We start from the raw sequence: 27,187 nt of genomic DNA, 5'->3' as shown, positions 1-27,187 counted from the left end.
GCCTACTGTCACTTGAAATCATGTCCTTTGAAGCATTTTTTCTGTCAAATTGTAACACGCTTATTTTATATGCTCTGCAATAACAGCAAGATTTCAACTATTTTTTCCCATGTACACATGTAGATACATGTGTATATATATGGATAGATACCTAACATATAAACACACACGCCGAAATAAATACATCCCTGGAGGTGTTCAAGGCCAGGCTGAATGGAGCCCTGGGCAACCTGATCTAGTGGGAAGCAGTCCTGCCCACTGTAGGGGGGTGAAACTGGGTGATGGTACTGGTCCCTTCCAATCCAAGCCATCCTATGATTCAAAATACTATTTGTCAGGTGATACAAACATTTAGCATCCACAAACTATTAAAGAGTTTCATGTCATAAAATCAGTGGAAATACCAAACGAAGATACTTCTGCCCTACCCACTCCTAAGCTGTACTATACTGGATATTCCTACTCTTCATCTCCATCCCCCCATAACTGTGAAGGCAGAGCAGGCTGAGACAACAAGGTAACACAGATCAAGGAAACAACCTGGCTTTAACAAATTAATCTCAGAAGGAAGAAATATACTTAGCTTTCCTTCTCATCTGTTTGTGGACTCAGCATCACAAACAGCTGTTCCAATTCAAGTAAAAGGGCACTCTGGCATGTCAGGGGAGGTAAGACAGCTCAGCGTGGCGAGAAGTGGAGAGACAGCAGCAGAGAGAATACTTTAAGCCAAAAGAGAGAATAATTTATCAGAGAGTTCCTTGTCAGGAAATCACAGTTTCGGTCACACTGGAGATGCAGCAGAAAACCACATGGGCCTTCTGTCACTGCCTGAAGGTCCATTGCTATGTTCCTGCCTCAACTGTTTGTCCTTCGGTGTAGTTTTGATGAAAACATTCTTACAAGTTGTGGGGATTCAGACCAATAATTCCGGTAAGAGTGATCCTATACAAAACATTCGTGTAAAGAATGGCATACAATGCAACATTAAAAACAGTATCACATTTTTATTTTATAATTGCAGAAGAGATAGAGGCCAATCTAAAAAATGAAACCTACTTAAAAACAGCGGAAACACTTCAAAAACATTGAAGCCAGTCTAACAAAAAAACACTATCAAAACCCTATACAAAGTTTATATCTTTGTGTATTTTTGATCCCATTTAATCTTTCCAGCAAACCTACGTGTATAGCCATACTCTAAACAGATATACAAACACAACCTAATTTCCTGTCAGAATTTGCTTACTAACACCAAACATTTAAAAAAACAGTCTTCAGAAATGAGGAGTAGGCTTTCAAATTCAAATTTTAATTCGTATCCAAGAGTCAACCACTACATTTCTGACTGACTTCTGATGTGTCTCCTGTCTAGCTTGCTGAATTTGCTCAGCCTACCTAAAATTTGAAATGGGGATGCTATTTAATGGTCTGCTTTACAGACTATTTTATTTATAAACCAGTTCCATGAAAAAAAACAATCCTCAAGCGATATCTGCAATTGCTGACATACAATAAAGTGAAAAATTATTGTATTCAAATGAACATATTAACTTCTGCATTGCATTCTCTCAGACTGATGCAAATCAGCTGGTAAATGAGACAGCTGCAGAAAACATTTTCCTTAGTTTATCACTTTGTACTTGCATGAAGTAGGGACAGTTATGGATGTTTTTCTCTTTTATTTTTCCATAACAAGCTAAATACTAGCTATTTGAACATATTATAACTGTAAATTATTAATAAAACCAACAACATATTTCCTGCTTTAAAGGGGGGGGGGGGGGAAGACAAATCATGTTTGCTGTTTTTTAAGAACCAAATGGATCAAAATTGTCAGACTTTAGGTCATCTCTAAGCATAGGCCAGAGCACTGGCACGAATGACTATGTTGTGAAGCCTACAAACTTTATTTGGTTTTCAGTTCACATTCCTGTACAATGAGACATTCTTAATTTGGGAGAGCTACGGGTAAACATTTATGGGAAAAAAATATTAAATATTTCCTTTCACAAAGGTGGGAAGCAAAAATAAAAGCAAAAACAAACTTTGGCACAATGTTAAAGGTGGTCTTTAACTATTAAAATTCAACAAGACAAGATACTCACACTCCTTTCTGACAGGCACTTGGAATTTTTATTATTACGGGGAAACTGATTTCCCTCTACCATTTATCCTTCATTAACTTATACTACGTTTATTTTCAGATAGCGACAACATTATCCATATATGAATGTGCCTACCAAATAGCCTTTTCCACTACATGGAGATAACAGTAATTACTGGGGCTTTGTGTACACTTGCACTTAGATTTAACATTACAGAGGAAGTGAAAACACTTGCAAGGGTAATGATACTTATTACAACACCTGATGTAACACTGGTCACTTCCCAAACCTCTCTCTGAACTCCAGTAGCCTTTGAGAGCTGTTTGTTGCAGTTCAGTTTACCACACAATGTTTTAAATGTCCTTACTCCAAAAGTCTTGAAAGATGAAGCCAATCCAAAAATTTTCTCTCTAAATACGAAACATGTTCTGCTTGCAGATGACTTCAGAATTTTAAACAAATACAAAACATAGCTTATTCACTCCAGTGAAAGAAGTCATCCTGCAGATGGGTCTAAGGCTGATGAGGACATTATGCACGATTCCAGAGAAAGGCTAAAACCAGTTTTTTATCCCAGCTGCAGCTCTCGGCACTGCAGCTTGCTTGCTCATTTGTCTGAGTTTGAGAAATCTAGAGGAACACCTAAGAACATATATCAAGATGTGTCTTGATCATGGTGTACTGACAGCAGAATCGTACTCTGCCTTTACAAGCAGGAACACGTTGGCCTGACTGCAGATCAGGGATTTCAAAGCTCTGTTGCTCCTCTGACCAAAATAAGACACATACTTGTTCTACTGAAAATTCAAACATATGCACACCATCCCTGCTGTACTTCAAGCTGTACGTGTTTTTTCAACTCTTAAGAAAATAGAAGATCATCTCCTTCTTTCCACTGCATCTACAAAACCATGCCAAACAATTCCTGATTTGAGAGGCTGTATGTCACGTCATGCTTCCCTAGGCAGGCTGATGGATTGCATGAACATTAAATTTGTGACTTTCGTTTATTATTTCAGGGTTAAACTTGCACCATTTACCTCTCCTAACTTTAACAAATGTAGGGTAGGACTGCCATTAAACATACCTATTCCAAACATGCAGTTAACCCAGGGGTGGTTCCTGACAGTAAAGCACATGGGTAGTACACCAAAAACACATTGCTTTTCACAGCAAATAATTTCCACAGAATCTCTGCTGTGGCTCTCAGGGAAGGGTACTCCTCTCCTGTTTACCTTTCTACCCCTCTCTATCTCTTATTTGGTAAGACTGAAGTAAAAAAAGTCTGCAGCGGACAAGCAAATTGCCTCTCATTTACTGCAACCATGTAGCTCCTTCCAGTCAGACTGCAAAGATTTGGAACCTTCTCAGAATTTTACCACGGCTGTAGAAGGGCCAAGCTTTTATTAGCTCTTCCAGTATTTCATACAATTTCCCATGGGCTCCCAACATAGCTCAAGAATTCTGGGGTGCTATTCAGTACAGTGAAACCTAGGGAGCACGTTTTCCTGAAATGTTAGGGAAACATCTACAAGACTTTCCTTGTGTTAACATCTCACAGTGCCATAGTGCCAAAGGAAAATTAGTCAATAACAGAAAGCACATTTTGCTCCTCAGATGCCCTATGGAATAATATGCCAAAGATCTAACCTTCTTTAAGAGTAGACTATGTATGTATAGTCTCTCTCTCTCTATAGTCTATTCTGCCATATACATGGCAGAATTAGTTTCACAACTCTGTGCCAGCACAATTATGTGCACAAATGTCATGCAGCTTGCAGAGAGCACAGAATAATTCAAAAACAGAACTAGTGGGAAGGAAAATAAGCTAGTTTTTTTTTTTTTTTTTTTCCTGGGAAAAAGTATTTACTATTATGGGAAATAACTGATTCTTCTCAAGAAGCCTCAAGTAGCATTCTTGTTTGACTACTGAACTGGTCAAACTACTGCCTGCTAATCCACAGAAACTGGGAGTATTAATTAGCTGGTATTCCTATGTCATTTCAAGGATGTACATATTATGCACACTACTTTAAAAATCAATCATATTTGTTCAAAAATTTTGGTGGAAGAATTATAAATTCTTACTGATGAATGATAAATGATCCATCTCTGTTTATTAGAGACTTCAGAACTCAGTTAACTATTGGCTAATGTATTTAAAATATAGCAGAAATGAAGTCTTTTAAAAATGCAAAGTTCATTTGCATGCAGCTTACTATATTTCTGCTAGGAGACCATAAAAAGTTAAAATGACCTAACAAAACATCAAGATATTATGACATGGTGAAATGGATAATCCTACTTGATTGCCACACCTTTTATACTTATGTATAAGGAGTCTTTTGTTCCATGGTTTTTCAAATGTCAAGTAACTTGTAAATGATAATCTGGATGTAAATAAATGTGTGCTGGTTAAAAATTCTTATTTATTTAAAGTGTGAAATCACTACTTGAAGTATTTGACCAGCAACGTCTTTTCTCAGCAACTGACCTGGAGTCTCTTTCAAATAGCCAACCTCAGACTATATCCATGAAATAAAAGATGGTAAGAGCAGGCCAAAATTTTTCTTCACCCATTTAAAACATCCATCAGATAACGTTAAATACCATAAAAAATCTTTAATATTGCTATTACTATGGTAGATTGAAGTAAGAAGGTAGATGTAAATACGGCAAGAGAAACTGAATTACAAGAATTTGTTATTTTTTTTTTAGTGTTCTTTTGTACGTAAATACCTGATTCTTATATTTTGTCACTCTGTCAGTAACATCAAGAATTGCTAGCAGAATTAAGAGCTGGAAAGGTGAAGAAAGGAAAAAGACTTTAGAAGTCGTGCATGATGAAGGATTTGGCTTTGTTTTGTTATAATAAAGGGAAACATTACTTAATCTTCATATGGGGTTCATCTTTGCCAGTGGATTTTGTCAATATAAGAGAATAACATGGACAGATGTTTTTAAAGTGAGATTTTGAAGTGAGACTATCCCAACAACCCACAGATGTGAGCAAAGAAGGTGCAAACAAACTTCTGAGTGAGTAGATGAGGGGAGAGGGAAAAAGCAAGTCATGCCTTGGGTCAATTCACCATGAAAAACTGCTAAACTGGGGTTTGATAGTCAACCCTTGTCAAGCATAGCAAAACTGCAATGTCCAGTAGCCTTCTCACTCCCCAGCATTGCAGTGTAATAGATGGTTGCTCTCATCAAGCTACGCTTGTTTAAAAATACAGTTTCTTCTCTCTCCTATTAGCAGGTTAGAATTAGTGATTATCGGATAAATAAATTGTTACTCAATTACCACCTAGCCTCATCCCCGTCAATTAATCCTGGGCACGCCTTTCAAACCACACTGTAAAGAAAAAAAAAAGTGTTAATCTCCTCCTCTTCTTTTCCCACATCTCCTTCCCCTACTTTCTTTTCCACTGCCCTCCCCAGATTAACACACGCTTTTCATGTTTCAGACCCAAGAATAAAACGTCCACTATACAATTTCTATAGGGGATGACCGGGAGATGTTTGTCCCAAATCTAGCTTCTTGAAGAGAGTATTCTGCTCTCACCTTTGGAAAAGCCCAAGCATGTGCTACAACATTTCAGTTCTAGGAGAACTCCTCAAAAAGTGGTTCCACGTTGCTCAACATCCCTTGACTCTCCCTCCTCCTCCAATACTAGTATTTCAGGTTCTTTTGATCTCTCAGTTCCTTTCAGAGAAGTAGCTCCTTAGTGCAATTCAGTTTATTTGTTCAGAAAAAAGAAATTTATTCAACTTGAATTAACAGACTGCTTTAGATGCGAGACTGTTAAAAAAATACAAATTTCTGAAGCAAATTCTAATCTCAGTATTGCTGTATTCCACACGATCTATAAATGGTATATGTTGTATGCCATGTGCAAAAATGATTTGTATGCAGTGTTGACTTATGTTCCCCACAATGTTTGGAATACCACACTACACAGGGTGCATAAAGATAAGATCACTTAAGTAAGCAAAATATGACCTTACAAGTGTGTAAATCCCTTATTTGCGTATGCAAGGGAAAAAGCTGTGAGCACCAGCACTATTTGTATGGGCAGTTATTTGTTTTACATGCCACATCAATTCTGCAAACAATTGTGACTATTTAGCAATATGCATCTCTTTCTATTGTATAATACTGAACTAGAGAGAGAGGGAAAGATACGACTTTAAAGTTATGGATAAATATAATACTGACTGCAAGTTAATACAGAAATCTCAAGTTTGTGCTGTGAGAACATAAATCTATGGCTGACAAAGCACCAGAATACTGATCCAAGAATCAGAACTGCAACAGGCTGCGCTGCTCTGAGAGAAAACATGGCTCTAGAAAGAACAAACACACAGTGAATATATACACACATATGAATAATACATATGACACACTCATAGCCATTGGTGGTTTTTTTAATCCACTAGAGAAGTATATATAAAACTTATCAAGCCTTCCTGTATTAGGAATCTGAAGGTGGTAAGGTCAAGTACTCGGAAGCCAACAGATGACAGTCAGGTTTTAGTGTATCCTTAAATTCTGCACTGTGGGAAATCTGGTATTAAGTTTCTTTTGAGTATTTTGCACCTGGGCTACCCAGCATTTGGTTATAGAGTATCTGTGTGCATTAGCAAAGTCTGCAGCTTGAACACAGTCTGTTACCATTTTAATTAGGGGACATTTGAGGGCCGTTATTGAGTAAGAGTGAAAAGTTGTCAGCACGTGATGCCCCTACAGAGGAAGCAGCACCAGCATAGTCTGTGCCCTCATTTGGAGGATTGTTTGGGAAAAACCTTACCTCAGCTGTCTCTCATCTTGAAATACTTTCTGCCTCAGGTGGCATGAACCTCTTGAGCTAAAGGAGAAAAGTCTACCTCTTATCTCTGCCCCTTCTCCCTTTCCAATCTCAACTGTTTCCATGGTAGAGCCAGTTGTAGCTGCTGCCAAAGAAAACAAGGCATTTTCCTACCTTAAGGGCATTCCCCTTTGAACATCTAAAGTCTATAGTAAACAATGGAGTTGAAAGAGCTTTGTAAATAAAAGGTCACAAGATTTTTTTTATAGTGGAAAATATCAGACTACCTACAGGAAAGGGTTGCTTTCGGCTCACGAATACTAAACTTGCTTGCAAATACACTTCATTTTGAGTTGAACCAGTTTTTGCTGAAATATTACATGGTCCCAGTGATGTAACTCTAATTTATCCTCCCTCTAGCTATTCTATAATCACCTTAATTATCAGGTCTTAAAAATAATAGATTTTTTTTGTTCTGTGGAAAGGGAATGCACTTACATACAGTTAAAATCATGCAAAGGGTGTTCTGAAATAGCAGCTCACAAATCAAGCAGCGCACAAAGCAGGGGAAAGGAGAAAGGGCATGCATTACAGGAGAGCCTCAGGGAGAAGAGCAGAGCATGTGATAAGCAACTGATGGAATTGCACTTAGTAAACTCTAGCCAAGGGACAAATGAGCAACGTAGAGAGCCTTAGCTGTCAGGAGCTACTGAACCCATGTAGAGGCCTCCATGGAGAATTGACAGGATGGGATTCAGCAACAGCAGGAGCCACATGTTCTCTGGGCTCCTGTCCCCTGCATGTATATGCCCAGCAATCTCCCACGGGGGACACGTTCCCCCACCCTGGACATTTCACTCCCTTTTGGCATCCTTGCCTCTTGGACAAGCATGCTGGCCTTCCCTTTCTTGCTTCTCAGGAACAGAGGCCTGGGAGGAAGTACGTGATGCCAAGTGAGAATGCTGCTGTTCTGAGGATCAACAGAAAACTCCCAATCTCTAGACCAACACCAAAAGGAAAGCAATTAATGCACCTAGTGGGGAAAAGCCTGGAAAAGCTCCTGTTGAGCAACTTTGCTGCACTAACCCTTCACTGAACTAAAAAACCCTTCAGTTGTACACAGTAAGATGATTTTAGTGTGGGAAATTAGCGCAGTTAAAACGTGCGCTCCAGATATTTTGCATTCATTTCCATGTAGGTATGCCTTCAGCAAAGATGTAAACTGATTTGCTGCATTTTGCTGTTCAGCATTGCTGGGCAGTGAAGGAGATGAGCGAGGAGGTATGAGCTGAAGGTTCTGAATTATCAGCACAACTCATGTTGAAAATCAGAACTGCCATTGTTTCATAACAAAAACGGCTTCCTTTGGATTTTTATTATTATTTTATTTTAAATTTCCCGCTCCTTTCTTGGAGAGTTTATCAGACAAGCCAGAAGTGCCAAAGTCTTAAAGTGTAGCTGAACACTTGCTCATTAAAAGAATTAGCATTACCACATCTTTCACATATCACCATCCTCTCAGCTCCCATGGAAAGCTGCCCAACAAGACCATCATTCATGCTCACTGCCTGCAGCTTCTCCTGAGATTTCAACACCTTTCTGAACATTCATCCTTAACCTAAAGGGCACAGTATGGGAACACTCCTCCAGTCTTACCTTCCTTTCTTCTCCTTCCCCATTTGGAAAAGCCTCATCAGCCAATACTTTCTCCACGAGATAAAGAAAACCTGTGAGTTTGACTAAGTGCGAGAACATGCTCAGATCCACTAGCAGATTTACTACTGAGAACAAAACATCAGAATTTTTAGATTCTTTAAAATGGGGGCTTGAGAAAATGGGATTTGACTTGTGGAATAAGCCAGTAGTTAAAGGTCACTTTAATTGGAAAAAAAAAAAAAAGAGTAATTCAGATATTGTCAGAGTTGGTGGCATAGAAAGACTGTTTCCATTTGGTAGCTTTCACTATTCACAACCAAAATGACAACTGGTTTACAGATACCATAACTTTTGTTTCAGCAGAAACCATCAGTTGAGATTAGTCTGGAAGCTGAATACAGCTCTGTATTTTCAAACAGAAGTAGAGAGAAAAAAATATCATTGGTAAATAGCACATTGTGGATAATAATGGAGATTTTTTGTTTCCTCTACTGCCATACTATATATATTAATTAACAGTGAAATCTCTAGAAACCTCCATCAGGTTAATACCCATCAATCCAGACATACGAGATAACACAGCAGTTTGCCTGCAATGCTCACATGTATTAGTGTTATCATAAATTTTAACAGATGAATGAAACAAATTGGAAATGTTGGTGTAAACAATGGGACTTCTAAATAGTCTACAGAAATCGGTGCTAATTTATTGTGCTGCCTCTTACCTTCATTAATACTGTAGTGTAATACAGATGGCTTAACCACACCAACAAGGTCTCCAATTCAATATCTCATTAAAGCTCCCTCTTCTTCAGCTTCCACTTAATTTGTACATCTATATCTCAAGACAACTGTCATATTTTTTACAAGTAGGCAACACGATTATTTCTGGAATATACTAACACATCATATGTATGTACTTATACATATATATATATTCAAAAAGAGAGAAGGAAAAGATGCATCAAGCTATTTTACAAAGAGGCCAAAGAGTTTTCTGACAATTATTCATCATAAGGAGCAAGGTATACACGAAAAGATTAGATAAAATTAGTAGCTGTCAACCTAATACTGCCTGCTGACAGAAATTGTAGCTTTATCTCTCTCCTATCCTTGCCTTCCTTACCATGTGCCTCATTAGGATGTTACTGACAGAACACACAAGAAAAAGAATATCCTCCCTCAGTTTAGCCATCAGAAAAAGTCAGAGAAAAACTCCAGCCAGCACGTGATGACAGTGCATGCGTCATTTCTGTGTACCTAATAAAAACAGTTTATGAAGCATTTAGGAGAATAGTAAACATGAATAAAAAATGTTTTCGATCATCACAAGAGCAAATGTTTCCAACAGTTGTACTGAATGACTGAATGTTGTTGGTTTGCATTAAAAGGAAGACTGTGAGTACATCAAAGCCCTACTTTGCTTGAGCAAGCTATCCTTCTGGCCCTCATAAGACCAGCAGACTTACAAATTGGAATGAACTGAGCCTTGACCCACAATCGTAAAGGTAATACTGACCCAGATCACAGAACACACTCTGTAGGAAAATGTAGATACTGGTGATACAAGAGGTTTCCCACCCGTACTTCGAGGTTTCAGCTGTAGGCACTGAACACATATAATTCATGAGCTGCACTTCCACAGCCTCACAAGGCTTTCAAGAGCTTGTCACATTCTTTTCAAGTGGATCATTAAGGGTGGCGTACCTAAATGGATGGGTGGAGGAAATTTATCTGAACAGGAGATTAGAAGTGATTCAATTTTGGGAGATAACCTTATTTTTTTTTTTTTTACTGCAGTTCAACTATACGAGTTGACATCGGCATCAGAAGCTACTCAGCAGTTTCACATACAGATACTGTTGTGCAGACAAAAAAGAATAGCATTATAAAGCTTCTCTTTGTGTACCATAAAGGTATACTTCTGATGACGATGGCTGATGTAATCAAGGTTTTCATGAGAAGGCTAGGCTGAACAAGGGAGATGAAAACTAGCTACAATGCCCTGGTCTTGAAAGTTCATCACTAACAATTGGTGGGATAGTGATAAAGATAAAAAGAATGGAAATTCATGAGAACATTCCACGATTACCTAGCCCCTAACCATCTACTCTGATCTCTGCAAAACACACTGCAAGTAGCAGCAAAGGACCTGTGAAGAAGAGGAATAGCAATTGTCTTGAGAACAATCTACCCTTCTTAGGAGAGGAAAACTTGAGAGGGAAGCCCGTTCTTGAGCTTGGAATTCCAAAGCTTTAACTATTAAAGTGACTAAACTATATTTAAGAGAGCCATCTACTCATTCCACACCTTTTACAGAAATGTAAAGCAAAGGGTAAACGACATTTCTTACTTCTTTAGGTCTAGGCAACCTCTACTGTTGCCTAGACAAGCAAAGTTGTCAGAATTGCTTGGGAAACATGGATTGAGCAGGAAAGGAAAGCATCACGTTGACGCAAATACCAGAGCCCATGGTGCTTGTCATACTGGAGCTCTAAAAACAGCACTACTTGTGCCTTCCTCATTCTCTGTTTTGCAGTTGCTTTTGTTACTTATTTTTAAACACCCTCCTGACTAACTATCTTCCAAAATAGCAGAAAGAAAAAAAAAGCAAAGAAAAAAAAAAAGCACAAGAACTGGGGGAAACCAGAGAAGGAAAGCTGAGCCATCAAATCCTCTTGGCCAAACCCTTAGGTCCAGTTCATCCTAAGATGCTGCCAGCCACTTACATCATAGCAAAAAAAATCTAGCAGTCCAAACTGGTGTATCTGAGACTTGTAGAAATATTGCTTACTCCCAATTCATCCTAAAAGCTAAACAGAAAGTACTCGTAGCTGTGTAGCTGCAAAGCATTATTTAAAAAAGAATAGCTTTTAAGCAGGCAATAAGCTATTTAAATATGTAAATCTTATTATTTGCTATGCTAAAAGTTTTAGCATAAAACCCCTCTGGATCCTGGAAGGTGAGTTCATTAAAAAGGTGCAATGCTGTTCCAACATATATCCTCTGTCAGCACAAACAGCCTTCCTGTAAACACGCAGCCATGAGGACCATGAGTAACAACTCTGTTTCCATCAGAAGCCCTTTATCCTGCGTAAGAGGTCTGCACGCTAATAGATGTCCCAGGCTAATGTTAACTAGCTACAGCTGGCTCGCGGCTATAAAAAGCATTAATGAAAACATAAATACTAACTTCTCTGCTTCCCTCAGCCTGCACGTCAAGGCTGCGCAAAGGCATCACTTTCCAAGCGGTCTGTGTGAATGAACTGGCTGCTCTGAACCAGCTCGCTCTGGTTCCCCAAAGTTTGTTTACTGAACAGCGTGTGCAGAGACACTGAGCACAGGGCGAGGGGAGAGCTGCACCACGTGTCTGCCTGGCGCACCCTGCAAAGCCTCCTGCTCTCTGGAGCCACGGCTTTTGGTGACGGCTCGAACAGAGGAAGGAAATGACTATTAAATGAGGAGCCGGCCTATGGACATAAAAATGTCAGTCTGAAGCTGAACACGCTCCGATACTTCCAACATAATCACTTGGCTTTGCTGTGATATTACTTTGCTGTAACGTTGCTATGCACTTTGTTATAATAAATAATGCATGCAGTGACATATGCTGATCAGAGAAAGGACGCTGCATACGTTAGAGCTCTGAGCGCTCTAACAGGATTTATTTATTGTGCCAAATATAAAACTAAATTGCAGGAAAAAAAGAAAGAGACTCAAATGTATCAAATACATATACAGAAAGGGAAAGACAGCTACTCCTGTTAAATGGATAAGAGGATGCATGCAACTTCAGGGGTACAAATTGGGACAGAAACATCAGGATACCAAAGCACAACGACATTCAGCCATCTTTTGTTCAGACAAGCTGCGTGCATATTCTTGGTTGTTCTCTGACTGTTGGACTGCCTATGTGCTACTTTAAAATGGTTAATTTTGCCCTGAAAATGGTGACTTTCTGCACTGCCAGCTCCTATACACTCCAGCACGTGACCTCAGACAGACAAACCCCCCAGGTTTACACTGGGAGGCCAGGTACGCTGTTCTTGCAGTTCCTTCCTGCTAAGCTAAGCTAAGCACAGTTCTTTTTTGTCCAATATTTGTCTGTTTCTAGGTCGATGTTGCATCTCAAAATACTGGATGTGTATCTTATAAATTCAGCTTTTGGAAGTTCCACCAGTGAGTAAGAATCAGCTTTATTTGTTCTTAATTTTTATAAAAGAATTCTATTTCTATGTGACAGGACATCTTGGGCTCCTCACCCTAAAAGCCTGAAGCCAAACTGAAGACATGTAGAAGTACACTTTAAAAAAATCTCATTTCCAAATATCACAATCCCTTATTCTCACAATTCTCATGTCCAACGCGTAACTTCTTTATTTTCTCTGACCACACTACCCAAACTGCGAGAATGTGCGTCACCCCCAAATCTAGCTTCCACACATTTAACAGGGATCCAACTCAGGTTAGAACAGAATCCATATGTCTACACCAGAGTTCCTTAAATCAAAAACATACAGACACGCTATCTGACATGGTGTAACCCTCTGCTATCATTTTAAAATTTTGATCTGACTTCTCCCCCTTCTCCTCAGTAAGTGTAATCTGATTTCCAAGTTACTTATTTAAAATCTTCAACACTTTTAACCCTAGCAGAGTTTATCCCCACTTACACTGTTGAAAATGGGCTGAGAGACACCAATCTTCTCTGCCTTTGAACATTTAATTGTTCCAATCAAATTAATCTCCTAGCATGTTTTTCCTTGTGTCAAGTAGAGTTTACAAATTTTGGTATTTGTTCAGAGGCAGCGGAAAATGCAGGACAAAGACAGAAACATCTGAAACTGCTGTGACTAGACCATATTTGAATTCAGTGATGGCAAATCTTGGCCCCTCAGAGAAATAATTCACAGCAGGAGCAACGTAGGCTCAATAGGAACTAACGTGCAGAAGGAAAGGTAGCTCACACAGAATGGTATCCGAACAATCTTACAACCACTCTCACATTTCCCATATGAGAACTTCAACTCCATGCATTACTTCCTTCTCCAACTACCTACAGTGCACTGCTTTGCCCAGGACTCTCACTGCATGATCCCAACTACTTTTCCCACCCCTGTGTAAATGGGACTCCAGCTGGGGACTGTTCCCCCACCTGTCAAGCCAGCACGTGTAAGTGATTGCCTTTGATCTAAAATAGTTGGGAAACCACTGAAAAATGCTGAATAGTTTTACATTTTCATAACTATTTCCTTTAAGTCATCTTCCTAGGTATGAGAGAAGATAAGACAAGATCATGCAGTGACAGCACAAGTTCCAAATGCCAAACTGCAGCACAAATTCATGCAAAGTGGAAAAGCTGTACAGACCCTCATTGCACTGAAACTCTGCTCCTATTTGCTACCTGTATTTGTACCCATGCGAAACTCAGAAGATAAATAACTTCAGGGGCAAAGAACCAAGCATGAAAACACAGAGAATGTGCCTGCTGCTTTCATTTCCATCTTTGCCTCCTGTCCACTGCTGTGGATCCAAGAAATGTTACAGGGATCAATTGATCCTCTCACCCTGTAGTTCAGGTGGCTGTATCAAGCCAGCTTTCAGATGCAGCCCTTGCACCTCAAGTTGCGTGGACCAGTAAATGCTTCTGAACTGGAGTAACAGCTGCACAAAGATATCTACAGTCGGCTGGTGACTGCCTGCTGGGTCAGATTAGCACCTCCAGAAAGGCAGGATCTGGAGCTGCTGCTGTGAAAGCCTCCTCAGTGACTGGCACACCACTCAAAGTAAGCACACCAGAGTTGAGAAACCACTGATACAGAGAAATAGTTTTATAATTTGTACACAAAATCACATTATCATGTGATATTGAATGAAATACTGCAAGCATGGCCAAAAATTACCTTTGCAACTTCATATCATTCTTGCTCCGTTTAATGTGAAATCTCTCTGAAATACGTTTTGTATTCAGTTTTAGCTTTAATCACTTCTAAAGCAGGTCATCCAGAGAAGTTCACACTGCAGCCAAATACAGGCCTCAAACAAAAATATCTAAATTCAGTGAGTTATAAAACCTTTTGGAATAAGTATTACATAGTATACATATCAGGTGAATCATTTCCTTTTTTTCTGAGTTATTTTTGTAATTTTCATCCTAAAGCAATCTCTCAACCACCATTCCACTCAAGTCTTTACACTGTGAATTCATCCCAGGCCCACTCTCACTTGAGGAGTACATTCTTCTCCAGACTCCGTGAAGCTCTAGCGAAAGAGAGAGCTGAGGCATTAACTGCAGTGATTTGGAGCATTTCATCACAGTCTGTATGGACCCCCACCTAGCGTGACACTGCTGACTTACTCTGGCTGAGAAACGGAACAAGAATAGCAGGCACTGCAGCCAGTCACAACTTGAAATAGACTGGCATGTGAGATAACACTTAAGCATTCCTAGCACTTGGAAGTTACCTCCCAGTTTTAAGCCACAATGCCTACTGAAACAAATTTAGATGGTCTTCTCTGAAAAACTTTATCTTTTGTATTCTATAAAGAAAGTGTGCAAGAGTTTATGATACAGACATACAGGCCAATGCCTCCAGTGATATTCAGCCCCTTCAAAACCTGACTTTTCTTAATTACTAGAGTGTGTCCATTATTTTAAAACATAGGACAGTGTATTCTCAGCTTTATACTCCCTCGGACAAGAGACCTCCTTCTTACCAAGAGAGTGAGATTATGTTCATAACACCCTTCCAAGGAGTAATGATTTGTTATATCCAAATCAAAGCTTTTTTTGAAGTTGATGACAAAGTTATTCTTAAGAATCTTCCCTTTCAGAAACTTGCCATTATATTAAATCTACACTGATGTTTCTTTGCATGCTTGCTGATCTATACTGGTACTTATGTTTGTGCATACAAAGAGTGTTTATGTGCCCAAATTGCACAGAAACTTAATGTTATATTTGGGTGGTTTAGATTTCTTTCTTATCTGTTAGCTCAACATGTGTCCATCTAGGTATTTATAACATTTATCACTGCTCACGGTCCTTGACTTCTGCTGTACCATGGTAGCAGGAAAACAAATTCCAGAGAGACAATCTGGCTTTTATAAAAGTTTTGGAGAGCTCCAACATGACTTTAACACTTCCTCCCAGGCAGGACTGAAGTCATGTATTCAGTGAAAGGTAGGGGTGTAAAATACACATGGACATTTTCTGCTCTCAGTTCTCCCAACCACATAACTTCAGAGATACTAAAATTCAAGGGGAAGAAAGGTCAAAAACAAGGGAAAGATTCCATACCTTTTACGGAGGCCATCTTAGAATAATTCCTGACAAATAACAGGCGCTAGAAAATTACTAGTCCTTGTTTAAACCAGGCAATGTACAACAGCACATTCCCTGATTGTGGCTCTAGGGGTGGAAAATTACCTTTCCAGTTGTTCACTTTCTACTCCCTAAGCTGGTCTCCATAATGGAGATAGCACACAAAGGACCACACTGCTCTTCCTGTATTCCCTGCTCACATATTCCTTTCAAAATAGTTGGTTAGGTGAATACAGCTGTAAAGTAGAGAGCAGCGGGAAATGAGGCGTTGAGATGCAATAAAACCACACCAGGTTTCTGAAGTCCTGTATGCAATCAAGAGTGGGAGGAGTGAAAAGGTATGGTTACACAATAAGTGGCAGTGAATATACAACTCTACACAATGATACTTCCATGCTATTTATCTTTTTCGTTATTATTTACATATATCTGCCATTTCTCTATCATGGGGAATATATCAGTAAGCAGAGCCACTCTTCCTTCTTCATCAGAGGAAGACTCTTCAGAAGGTAGGAAGGGTGTTCGTCTTCTGTGAACATATGGGCACTTTACTGCTTAGCTTTACTGATCACTTAATTATAGAGAAGAGAGAAGCTAGAAACCAGTGTGTCTTTTTTGCTAGATGCACACAGCACTGGTCATCTGACAGCTGATTTGTGATCCTATCCTAACCATTTGCTTTCCAAAGAGACTGAACCTGTGCCATGGTTGTGGTCTAAACTGGCTATCTTCTTAAGACACTTCTGTATCAGTGAGTTTACCACTGCCCTGACATATTTAAATCAAAGGCAAATTATTTAATCACTGATTCCCAGTGCAGAGCTGAAAATCAGTGGTATATGTTGGCGGGGGGTGGGGGAGTTCTACAGAGTATATCAGATAACAGTGCTCTCAACTTGCCCTTGGACAGAATAAGATTATGTAAATATTTAGCACTGAAAAATAAACGGTAATGTCAAATTAACAAATTCTTGTACTACTCTGGCACTGGAAGAAGCCCAAGTTCCATCTATCCATCTGCAGCACCAACAGCAGGGAAAAGAGACTTTCAGGGCTATCTGGGCAAGTGCACAGGAAATCCACTGTGTTAAATATACAATACAGTTTAATGTCTCAGCTAGATAACATGATTCCAAAGTTGTTTTTGCAAGTCTTTTGTCTTTACTCTTTGTTTTGGTAGCTCCAGTTTGAGAATTACAGAAGAGCAGGGTGGAAGAAAGAAAGAATACCCAAGTGTCAGAGAGTCTTAACTGTGCTTTAAAAACAAAACAAACAAACAAAACCTTCAAAGCAAAAACAGGTTCCTAGACCTTGAACCACAGCTGTTACAAGAACTATTACAAGCCTGTCAAGTGGCAGTTAGACTACTTTGCAAGAATATTAAAAGCATGGTATCTTCACTTCTGAGAAGGATCTGAAAAGGGGAAATCAGAGAATTTCTAGCTCATGGAGTACTCTCTACTGCACTTCAGTTACCTATTTCCTGTTTACTTCCCACTTGAAAAATCACATCCCAGAAACATAATGTAATTTAAAACAAAAAACAAAAAACTTGCATTTATGACCATTCCATTTAAAATGTTTTGTTGAAAAAAAAAAAAAAAACAGAAAAAAAACCAAATGGAATGCTGTAAACAGATTTAAGTCAGCCACAAAAAACACTCTGACAGATGTTAGCATCTGTGAACATGGATCTTTCATGACAGTCCTTTCCAATCTGGGCTCTTTTCAAATAAGATTTCCACTTTTTTACCCCGCTTGGTTTTTCTCTTTTCCTTTTTTTTTCCTTCTGTTCTTTTTCCTTTTCATTTTTTTTTTCCTTTCGTATGTCTTATGAAGTTTAAGGTAAGTTTTCCATGCTAGAAGGGTTACTTTTCAATATATTGGTCTATTCACTAGAAATGCTAGTTGCAGCACTTGACGCTCAACTTTTAGTGGTGCATGCAGCCAGACAGGTTAACATGTTGCCTACATTCATGTTAAGATAAACAGCAAAGATCATTAGGCCAAGAAAGAGAGTAAAAAGGAAATCCAACTTTGAAATGAATTAGGTCTATGGAGTTACCCTTTGCCAGTAAAGCTGTTTTAAGCAGAATCACATAGGAACAGACTACACAGAAACTTGCAACAACTTGCTAGAGTGTAATGAATCCCAGCAACAGACTGCAATATTTCCACAGAGAAAGAGAAATGTTACTTTCCCCACACTGCCGCTTCTTTGAGCTGCTCTAACAAATGCTTGGCTCTTCTACATATTTTGCTCCCCAAGGGTCCTGCTTGCACAGTAGCTGGTCTTTCTGCTTCTCTAAGATCTGGCGGATCGAAAACAAAATAAGAGTAAAACTGAGAGAACTATTGATGGGTAGTGGATGGAGGCTGATCACATTATTTTTTAAAGTAAACGTACTGTCTGTCTTTTGTTCTTGGAATACAGTCATGGTAGGCTTGAGAGCTAGCTTTCAGGTGGGAAGTAGGTCAAAATATATGCCAAGAGAAGTGAACGGAACATTTCTTTACTCACCCACAAAGATTTTAAAATCTGGATTCACAGCTATAGCCAGCATTGTTTTATTTTAGAAGCGCTTAGCTTTTCCTTCTTAGTAGACAACACCCTTCTCAGCCCTGCTTCCTAACCCAAATCTTGTGAGTATTCTGGCCAGTTTAACCCCATAACAGTCCTAAAAATGTATAGTTTCATGTTTAGTTTCAACAGCTATCACACAATGATCCCTGTCCTTTAAGGAACAGAAGTGACCATCTCTATTTTTTACTGAACTCATGTGGCCCACTGAAAACAAACAGATACTGGCTAAGAGTAAAATCCAAATTATACACTGTTTTATCCTAGGAATGCAAAGTACAAGGCCGACAGAATGAGTCAGACACCTCAAAGCCAGAAAACTCCTCAGGTTGACAGGATTCTCTCTGGGATTCATGTGCTTAAAGTCAGGCCTTTTTCAGAAAGTCAAAATAATTGGTTCTATGTGTTGTAGTATACAACAAATACATGTTGTATCATTTATAAAAGTATCTTTCTCATCAGAAGGGAAAAAGGCAGGAAAAGTATGTCAGGAATGCTGGAAAGGGGCAGACAGTCACAGCAAGTCATACTTTCTTCCCTCCCAATCCCCCACCCCATGAAACTCCTTAAGCATGAAAAACCCATTTGCTAGAACAGCTAATTACAGGGGGGAAAGGCAAATGATTCAATAATAATGGAGGGAATGTGAGAACAATTTAAGTATGACAGAAAGAAGAGAACTTTTCACATTCTGGGTTTCTGAGCACCCTAAGAAAATGCTGAGATACTCAGCTAAATACACTTATAGTCTTACTGAAATTCTAAGTATTTAAAGTCAGACTTAAAGGCTCAACCATTTGCTTATCGGTAAAAGGCTATATTCCATGTATTCATCTCTACAAACAACAAAAGCTAGATACCTATAGGCAGTACCATAATTGCTGCTTTACCCGAGTTTTAAACAATTCAGTAAATCAGTTTGAACACTGAAAACATACATTTCTCCCACAGTTTGCTAGACTCTTTCTAGAAATTGGATGCTTTGAACAAAATGCATCACTTCCCGTTTGACATTTCATTTTATGTCTCTGTTTATCTGTGTTTTTTGCTCCCTGGGGCAACAGCATCTAGGTTATACTGTGTGCTACAAGAGAATATATACAACAGCCTACAACGATACAAATCAAGTAAATACTCATCTACCTTGATATCTAACTAGAAACATTTTTTTTTTTTTCCAAAACAGTGAATTACCTTACAAATGTTGCTTTTATGGCAGTTTTACTTTAGAAAAAGAAGTTAAAGAAAAAAAGGTTTTCTTTACAAAAGTATGGGCCATTAATTGGTTCAAAGGACTGTCAGAGGGTACTGAACCCTTTTACTCACTATCAGGTGACAGACAGGCATTTTTGATAGAGGAGAAACACCTCTGTGGATGCTTATCAGCCATGAAAATAGCAGTTGATAAAGCAGAATGAGGTGTTTTCCATTCTTCAGTCTTTAAAAGAAGTGTTCATTCGCTTCCTTTCAAAGAGAAAGGGGGTAGATTTTTCTCTTCAGAGCACAAGAATCCAAAAGGCAATTCTAATCACTGCAAATGGCAGCCACCAAGATCTTTTTTGAACAAAAACACTGGCAAAATTTGAGGAATTTCCAAAAGGCCAGTTCAACAACTGCACATGGGAATGCCCAGCTACCACAAATTCTCAGAAGCAAGGACTCTTGTTTTTTTGTTTTTGTTTTGTTTTGTTTTCATTTCTATTTCAAGTTTAGCATAAGAAGTGGAGTCTCAGATTTGTGTTGTTTCACCCCATTCCTGTGAAGGGTGCAGACTCAGGCAGGTTAACTATCAGGAATTGTGTGATTAAGTGTTAAGCACATTTTTGGTCAGAAGTTGAAAAGTAATAACGGAGAGCTATCATTTGTCCTCTGCTAGAATTTGTGGCATTAAAAACCAACTTGAATAACAGACTGCCAACTGCCATGACTTTCGATCAAATATAGTCCTTGGAAGAAAACCTACGCAGACAAATAGTGTCCTTAAAATCAAAGATTGATGTGGGGTTGATAAACATCCTTGCCTATCACTTTTCTTTTTTAAATACACACAATAGCAATAATTAAATTATAGAGCAAGGACTTCACAGAGCAAGGTGTGCCAATTATGCTTTAAAAATAGTGCAAGTTAAGCCCAACACAACTTTTATAAAACATCAGAGGCAAGGCTGTTGACAATTAGTTTTCTGTGAGTGATGACTGAATATGCTTCTTAGGAAAGAGAAAACTTCCTAAATTCCTCCTGGAGAAATATTATTGACCAATGAGTGCTGAAAATTATCCAGCAGTTTACAAGGTAGCCAGAATTAGGAGAATTCCAGTACTCCAAAATCTCAAGAAGGACCTGTGAACATGGTATAACCATCAGCAGGGTGGCTCAGAGGAACTGAAATTCTTCCAACCTTTGAAGAATTTCTTCAAAGCCTACTGCAAACTACATTTGGTGAGTTCTCAATGGGACCTTTCAAACTAATTGCAGGAAGAAAGATCTCCTAATGCCCTGAAAGACTGTACTTACAAGCTTAATACAAGCTCTGCCACTGTAACTTACTTTAATAAACTTCCTCAGTTAAAATAAAGCTTATAAAATGTTAACCCATCAAGAACCAAAAGTTAGTGTAAGCCCTGGAGGAATAATAAAAGACACAGCAATCTTAGATCCAGAGTTGCTGAGAAAGACTTGGAAATAAGTCTTTGGTCTCAAACCTTGAGGATTCTAAATTGAAGTTCAGTACTGGTCAAAAGGGAAAACTGTCTGGTCTATCTTTTGTACTGACAAAAACAAGGTCCCATTTTTGATTCCCTACACTGAAAGCAGACCAGTGTCAGGATGCAAAGATTAAAATAGAAGAAGCTAAGAACACTACGCTAAAGCTGTACGCTCTACAGTTTTGCATACAAGATTTCTGATTGGTGTTAATGTTTTGACACCAGATCGCTTTTTACTACAGAGCAGATGAACTGCCATGACCTCCAGACTTCCAGAAGTCAACAGTTTTTTTCCAGTGGCTTCACAATGGCAGTTTGCAAGTGTGTGCCTGTGTTTCTCTAGCGGCATCTGATCAAAATACCCGTTTTAGAAAAGCCTTTTGCTTCTCCATCTCTCCCCATATTTCTCTTTTATTCCAAGAGACCACTCTATGAGCATAACTTACAGTAGAGCATACTGGAGACTGAAATAGGTAAATGAGAAGTGGTTGATATAATAGTTATTCTGTGAAACTCAAGAAACAGTATAGGATGTCCATGACCATCAGTGGTTCCCCTTAATACATTTTCAATCTTCCTGTTAGTTGTTGATGCAACTACGGACAGATCCCTCCCTCGCATGGGCAGCATTACTTCTATTTCACACTATATCTATTAAAAGACTATTGAAAATCCTGCATCTCGTTGAACGTACTTATTTCCTGGAACCTGAAGGCTAAGAACGACAATTCCCAACTCCCTCCTCTTTGGTTTTTCACATGTAACAGGCAAGCTAGGATAACTCCCACACATCTTATTACTTACCTAACATTTAGTGGATCTGAATTTATGATGGGTGTTGCACTGGTAGGCTTGTTTCCTTGAATCTGGCTTCTGAAACCTTCTCTAGCAGGTAAATAGTACACCCTTTGGATAACGACTTGTACCTCCACTTCTCTCCATCCCACTGCTCCTTGGCTTTCCACCATTTCAAGCAGAGAATCATTAACAGCACTCAGTGCTAAGGGATGCTTTTTAGGATCACAGCTGTTATGGATTTCTGGAGCACAAGCAACCTGGTGAAGGAAAATCCATTAATAGAGACATTTAATGGGATGGTGAAACTATGAAGTGCTAAAAAGCACAACATGAAAAATCTCTGCAAGAAGTACAAGGTCAGATTCAAAATACTTACTGCACGTAAACTAACTAACTTACTACTGACCCATGTTTATTGTGGATTTTTAACAAGCAACTAAAGAGAGTTCAGTACATAGCACACTCCTGTATTGATTGGTGCTCTGGAAAGAGTTATGTCAATCCATGAGAAATTAGGGTGACAGTAGGGGGAAAACAGAACTGATACTAGTATTTATGAGTCTTCCTCTTGAATAGAGTTTCATTTTCACTTTTCCAATGCTCTGTTTCTCCCTTTTCTAAAATCTACCTTGAATGCCACAGACTTTCACACTTATGTGAAAATGCACGTGTCTAGTTTTATAGGACAGTCCTCAGAAAGTTCAATGTAAAATGTTTCAGTGTAAAAATTAGATGATTAATGGGAAGCATAAAAACTTAATCTAAAAGTACGAACCTCAGTCTACTCTTTAGCTACTAACCAAATGTATTTTATAAATACAATCCTCCAAACTTCCAAAATATATATTATGAACAAAATTATGCTATATTTTACCTCAGTTTAAATGATTGCATTGATTTTCATTCTAAAATAAATCTCTCTCTTTTAGTAAAAAATTGATTGCAAGTATAAACTAACATTCTATGTACAAGCTCCTTTCCAGCATGAGCCAAAATTCTATTTTCAAAGTGAAACTTTTTTTTCTTTTAAAGCTGGATGCAATGTAAAGTTTTTAAAGTTTTATAAACCTTCCATAAGTATAATCTACCAGTGAAGAAGCAGAAATACAGTGTTAATAAGGAAATGATGGTGTGATGATATGCTTGTCTGCAAACTTCCAGCCCAAAGCATTCTATGATTCTATGATATGTCCACTGAGTTTTAAGTGAAATGGTTTTGCTAGGAAGTATCAGGGAAAGAATTAAATTGTTCTGTTTTTCATATATCACAGTAGAAGCTCTCTTCCAGATAGAGTCGTAGCAAGAAATTAGATTAGGATTTGGTTTATGCAACTGCTTCATTCTCACACCTATAGATTTAATTATATATATATATATATATATGTATATATATATGTGTCAAGCAAATACAAAACACTGACACTCAGTGGTGTTCTTTATATTTGTTGGGCCAAAATTCTCAAACGTTAACAATGATTTTTGGGTGGACAATACAAAAACTTTAAATAACTCTTTAAGAAGGTGATGGTACAAACTATCAGAAAGTCAAATCCCTTAGAACATCTCAACTTGTACAACAGCTAGAGATAGGAGAGTCAGCAGTTATTTTGATACAAACAAAGCTACAACAGGAAAGAAAGCAAATTGTAAACATGCTGGAAAGGAGGGTGGTGTTCCCAATTGATGCATTAAATAAAGGACAGGACTGACTAGGAAATGAGTTCAATAGGAATGGAAAAATGGAATATTTATTAAAAATAATATCTTGGCTGATACTATCTTAGCAGTTACCAGGAAATTGATTTTACTTCAAATAAAGTTTGGCTACTCAGCTGTATAGAATAAAAGAAAAATCTATGAAAAAACAAACTACAATTTCTATTTAGCACAGTAATGAGACTTCAGGAAAATAACCTCTCAGCAGTTCAGCCTTTTGGATGGGCCAGAAGCCTCTGCTAAGAAAATATTATTAAAATAAACATCACATATTATTCAGCCTTAGTTAAATGAAAGAGAAAACTAAACAGATCAGTAATTTTTGTTTTTGTTACGACTTCCAAACACCTGCTCACCAACTTCTCACAACATCCTAAAGTTGAGAACCAAATGAATGAGCCTTACCTGATTATCTGGAGATTCCTGGGGCTGCTTATTGTCAAGGTCATCTAGTTCGAATGTCTGTGCCAAAGATAAAATATTCTTTCTAATAAGCATCTTTGTAGGACTCTGTGTCTTGCTTGTTTCTAAGTGTTCACTGAGTAGCATCTTCTGACTGAAATATGTATTCATGATAACAGGAATTTCTGCATTCTTGAGAAGTAGTTTTTGCCTGGAAAAAATAATATAATTGGCATCAAATCCATTAAAAGTTAAACTACAGATAAACACTATTTTAAGTTATGCTTTGCTCTATAGACACCACTAAAAAACACAAAGCTGTGTTATCCAACATTGCAAATAAGTCACATCACGGATACATTCAGCTTGATCAGCCCTATGAGCTCAGGCACAGACTTGTGCATCTAGGGACAACATTCACCTGGGAGCAGGCGGGGCTGACAGGCCCCATGAACCTCATCTGCCTTCACTCAAACACTACTTGGTATCTCAGAATTGTCATAGCAGAACCAAGAGCATCAAGGACCCCCTCCGTACAGTTTCTGTGGTATAAGCTCAGAAAGGAAGATAATTCATTCAGTTCAGTATGAATTCAGAGTGCTGGTGCTGCAGAACCCAGCCTGGCCGTTCAGAACAAGACATCCGTCTGCTCAGTACTTCCCATGAAGAAGAATCTATTCTCACCATGGCCACTGCAGAGTTATTCCCATTTCTCATCATTTTTTTTCTCAAAGAAAATCTTACACTTTACCTAAGATACGCTGCATGTAATTTTGTCTCTTTATTTACTTCCTGTATGTTTGTTGCTGTCATTAACTTGCTCTCCAAGACACATTTTGGTTTCTAGTGCCAATATAGATTACCAAATAGCTTCACATGCAGCAATTTCTTGCCTCACAAATTAAGGTAATGATTGCAGAATCTCTAAACACAACAGTAATTTAATGCCTAAGCAGGTCTCAATGTTAATACTGTTTCATATGCCAGTATGAGAAACATTTAGAATCATTTAGAATCATTTAAATCATTTAGAAATACACTTTTTATCCTCACGGGATACAAATCTACTGAAGTCACCTTACAAAAACAATCAGTAATCTCATTTCCTAGAGACCATCAAAAGAAAAACAAAATTCACTTAGTGAGTTTATTGCAGGCTGTGTTTTTCTATTAGATCTGTATTGTTTGGGAGTAAGGCAAGGCCTCCTTGGCAGCAAAGTCTTGCTGACTTGAGTTCGGAAGTTATTACCTCAGGACTCCAGTCTCCAGGCTGCTGGGTTAGGAGGGTGAAGTGAGCTCTCGCATTTATGACATTATTTATCAAAATGCAACCAAACTAAGCTGAAAAAAGAAAGATGCCCTAAAAAAAATACTCATTTCTGATCTCAGTCCATATGAGACTTTGATTAAATGTTGCAGTGTGGTCTGCTTTATAACACATCCCTTTATTCTCTACAGAGTGGATAGGTACAAGGAAATCAAGTCAGCAGAATAGGAAAAGTAGCAACAGATTGTTAAATATAATCCCCAGTTTTGTTTATTTTTTGGACAATAATGAAACAAGATGATAATTTCTGCCTTTTAGAAAAAATATATATTAAAGGAGGCTTGCAACTTAGTAAGTATAAATTAGTATTGAAATAGAAAATTCATGAAAATCTATAGAATAAAACTAAGTACTGAATCCCACTGCAATGCCTTACTACCATTTGGGAACTCTTAAGTAGGTAGTAGCTCATTCTTCATGGACATTCAGTCTCTTTACTCAAGTGAATTTGCTAACACAGGTCCCAGTTCAGAAAAGTATGACAGCAGCTCACGAGGCTGCCAAATTCATACTGACTGATAATCGTCTGTATTACAAGATTAAAACCGAGGAACTAGCTCAGTCAGCAAACCAAGACATCTCTGGATCTTACGAGATTTCTATGTCTCAGCTGCCATTACTCCCTTCCTTCTGAACTATAAAAGCCTATGTAGAATTTGCTACAGATCTCTGATCAGTTTTGGCTGCCTTTACATGCAGATATGGAATGAAAGTTCTAGCACACGCTTTCTTGAGGCGTCTGCACTCAGACTCAAAGTAAACAGGAAATCTCACTGAACATGAGTCTGTTACGTCACTAATGCCAAAAGAATGTTTGTTTGATCTAAATAATCGCATTCTCAAAAAAAATACTGACGTTAGCAGCAAATCATTCATAGGAACTCTGAGGTTTATGGTGTTACTTTTATCTTCCTGTTACAGATATATGATGAGGTTATATATATATATGTGCATGTATTTTTAAAGGCAGGTACGTTTTTACTGGTACTCAAATTACGTGTAACCATGGTTTTGGTATGGGTATGCATCCGATGCCTTGATTACTTTTGTAACTATTAAGAGATTTCTGTGTTCCATTTTCATCATATCTACACATGGATAATACCATAAACTAATGGCCAATCAGCATTTCCACAGAGAAAAAAAGAAGCACACTTTCAAGAGAGGCTCTCCATTTCTTTCTTGTAATATTAGTTCACTAAAACTAGCTCCTTTAATGGATCACTTCTTCTAGCCTTGCATACTTGTGCACTGACTTATCTAATTCTTAGCTAGGTGAGGAGAATGATCACAGCCATCTACCTAAATCTTCCCTATTTTTCAGTGAGCAGATTTCTCCCGAGAGGAAAGGAAAAGGATCAGTAATAAACAGAAATTATAATCAATTGAAATGAAAGAAAGAAAAGACGTTTGTATTAAGCTCAGAATTCTGTATCCAGGTGGATGGCTAAATGGAATTGTTTTATATATATATATATACATATCCTTCCCAAAGAATCGCAGCTACAGGTGCATCATTTTTTATGTGCCTAAGCCAAATGAACAAGCTTTGGAAACAAAACAGTAATATCTTTCTAAGATAACCTGTTCTATAGAAACTGTGATAAGATGTAAGAAACCATGACCACATGAATAAGGCAAAGATGCTTTAAAAATCATTACAACATACATCAATTTAAATACTGTGAAATGAACAGAAGCTTTTCACTGTGGAGATAAATTTTATAAGAAATATTATAAGATAGAAAATAAATAAGACAAGCATGT

At 38.2% G+C, this 27,187-nt stretch overlaps 1 protein-coding gene across 12 annotated transcripts in view; it reads right to left on the bottom strand.

Annotated features, from left to right (window-relative positions):
* The window catches only part of SPIDR (scaffolding protein involved in DNA repair), a 200,927-nt gene that overhangs the window by 45,424 nt on the left and 128,316 nt on the right, over positions 1 to 27,187 (bottom strand). For all 12 annotated transcript variants that reach the window (XR_002435598.1, XR_002435597.1, XR_002435600.1 and 9 more), the window contains exons 9-10: positions 24,097 to 24,304; positions 21,982 to 22,232 (exon numbers count right to left, since the gene is read on the bottom strand). Coding sequence is in view for 6 of the 12 variants with exons in the window: in XM_021388239.1 (XP_021243914.1) it covers positions 21,982 to 22,232; positions 24,097 to 24,304 (459 nt within the window). In the remaining 6 variants the exon portion in view is untranslated. The remainder of the gene's footprint in view (positions 1 to 21,981; positions 22,233 to 24,096; positions 24,305 to 27,187) is intronic.

Source organism: Numida meleagris, chromosome 2 (assembly GCF_002078875.1).
Source record: "Numida meleagris isolate 19003 breed g44 Domestic line chromosome 2, NumMel1.0, whole genome shotgun sequence".
Classification (NCBI taxonomy): domain Eukaryota; kingdom Metazoa; phylum Chordata; class Aves; order Galliformes; family Numididae; genus Numida; species Numida meleagris.
This window is presented reverse-complemented; position numbering and strand designations above follow the sequence as displayed.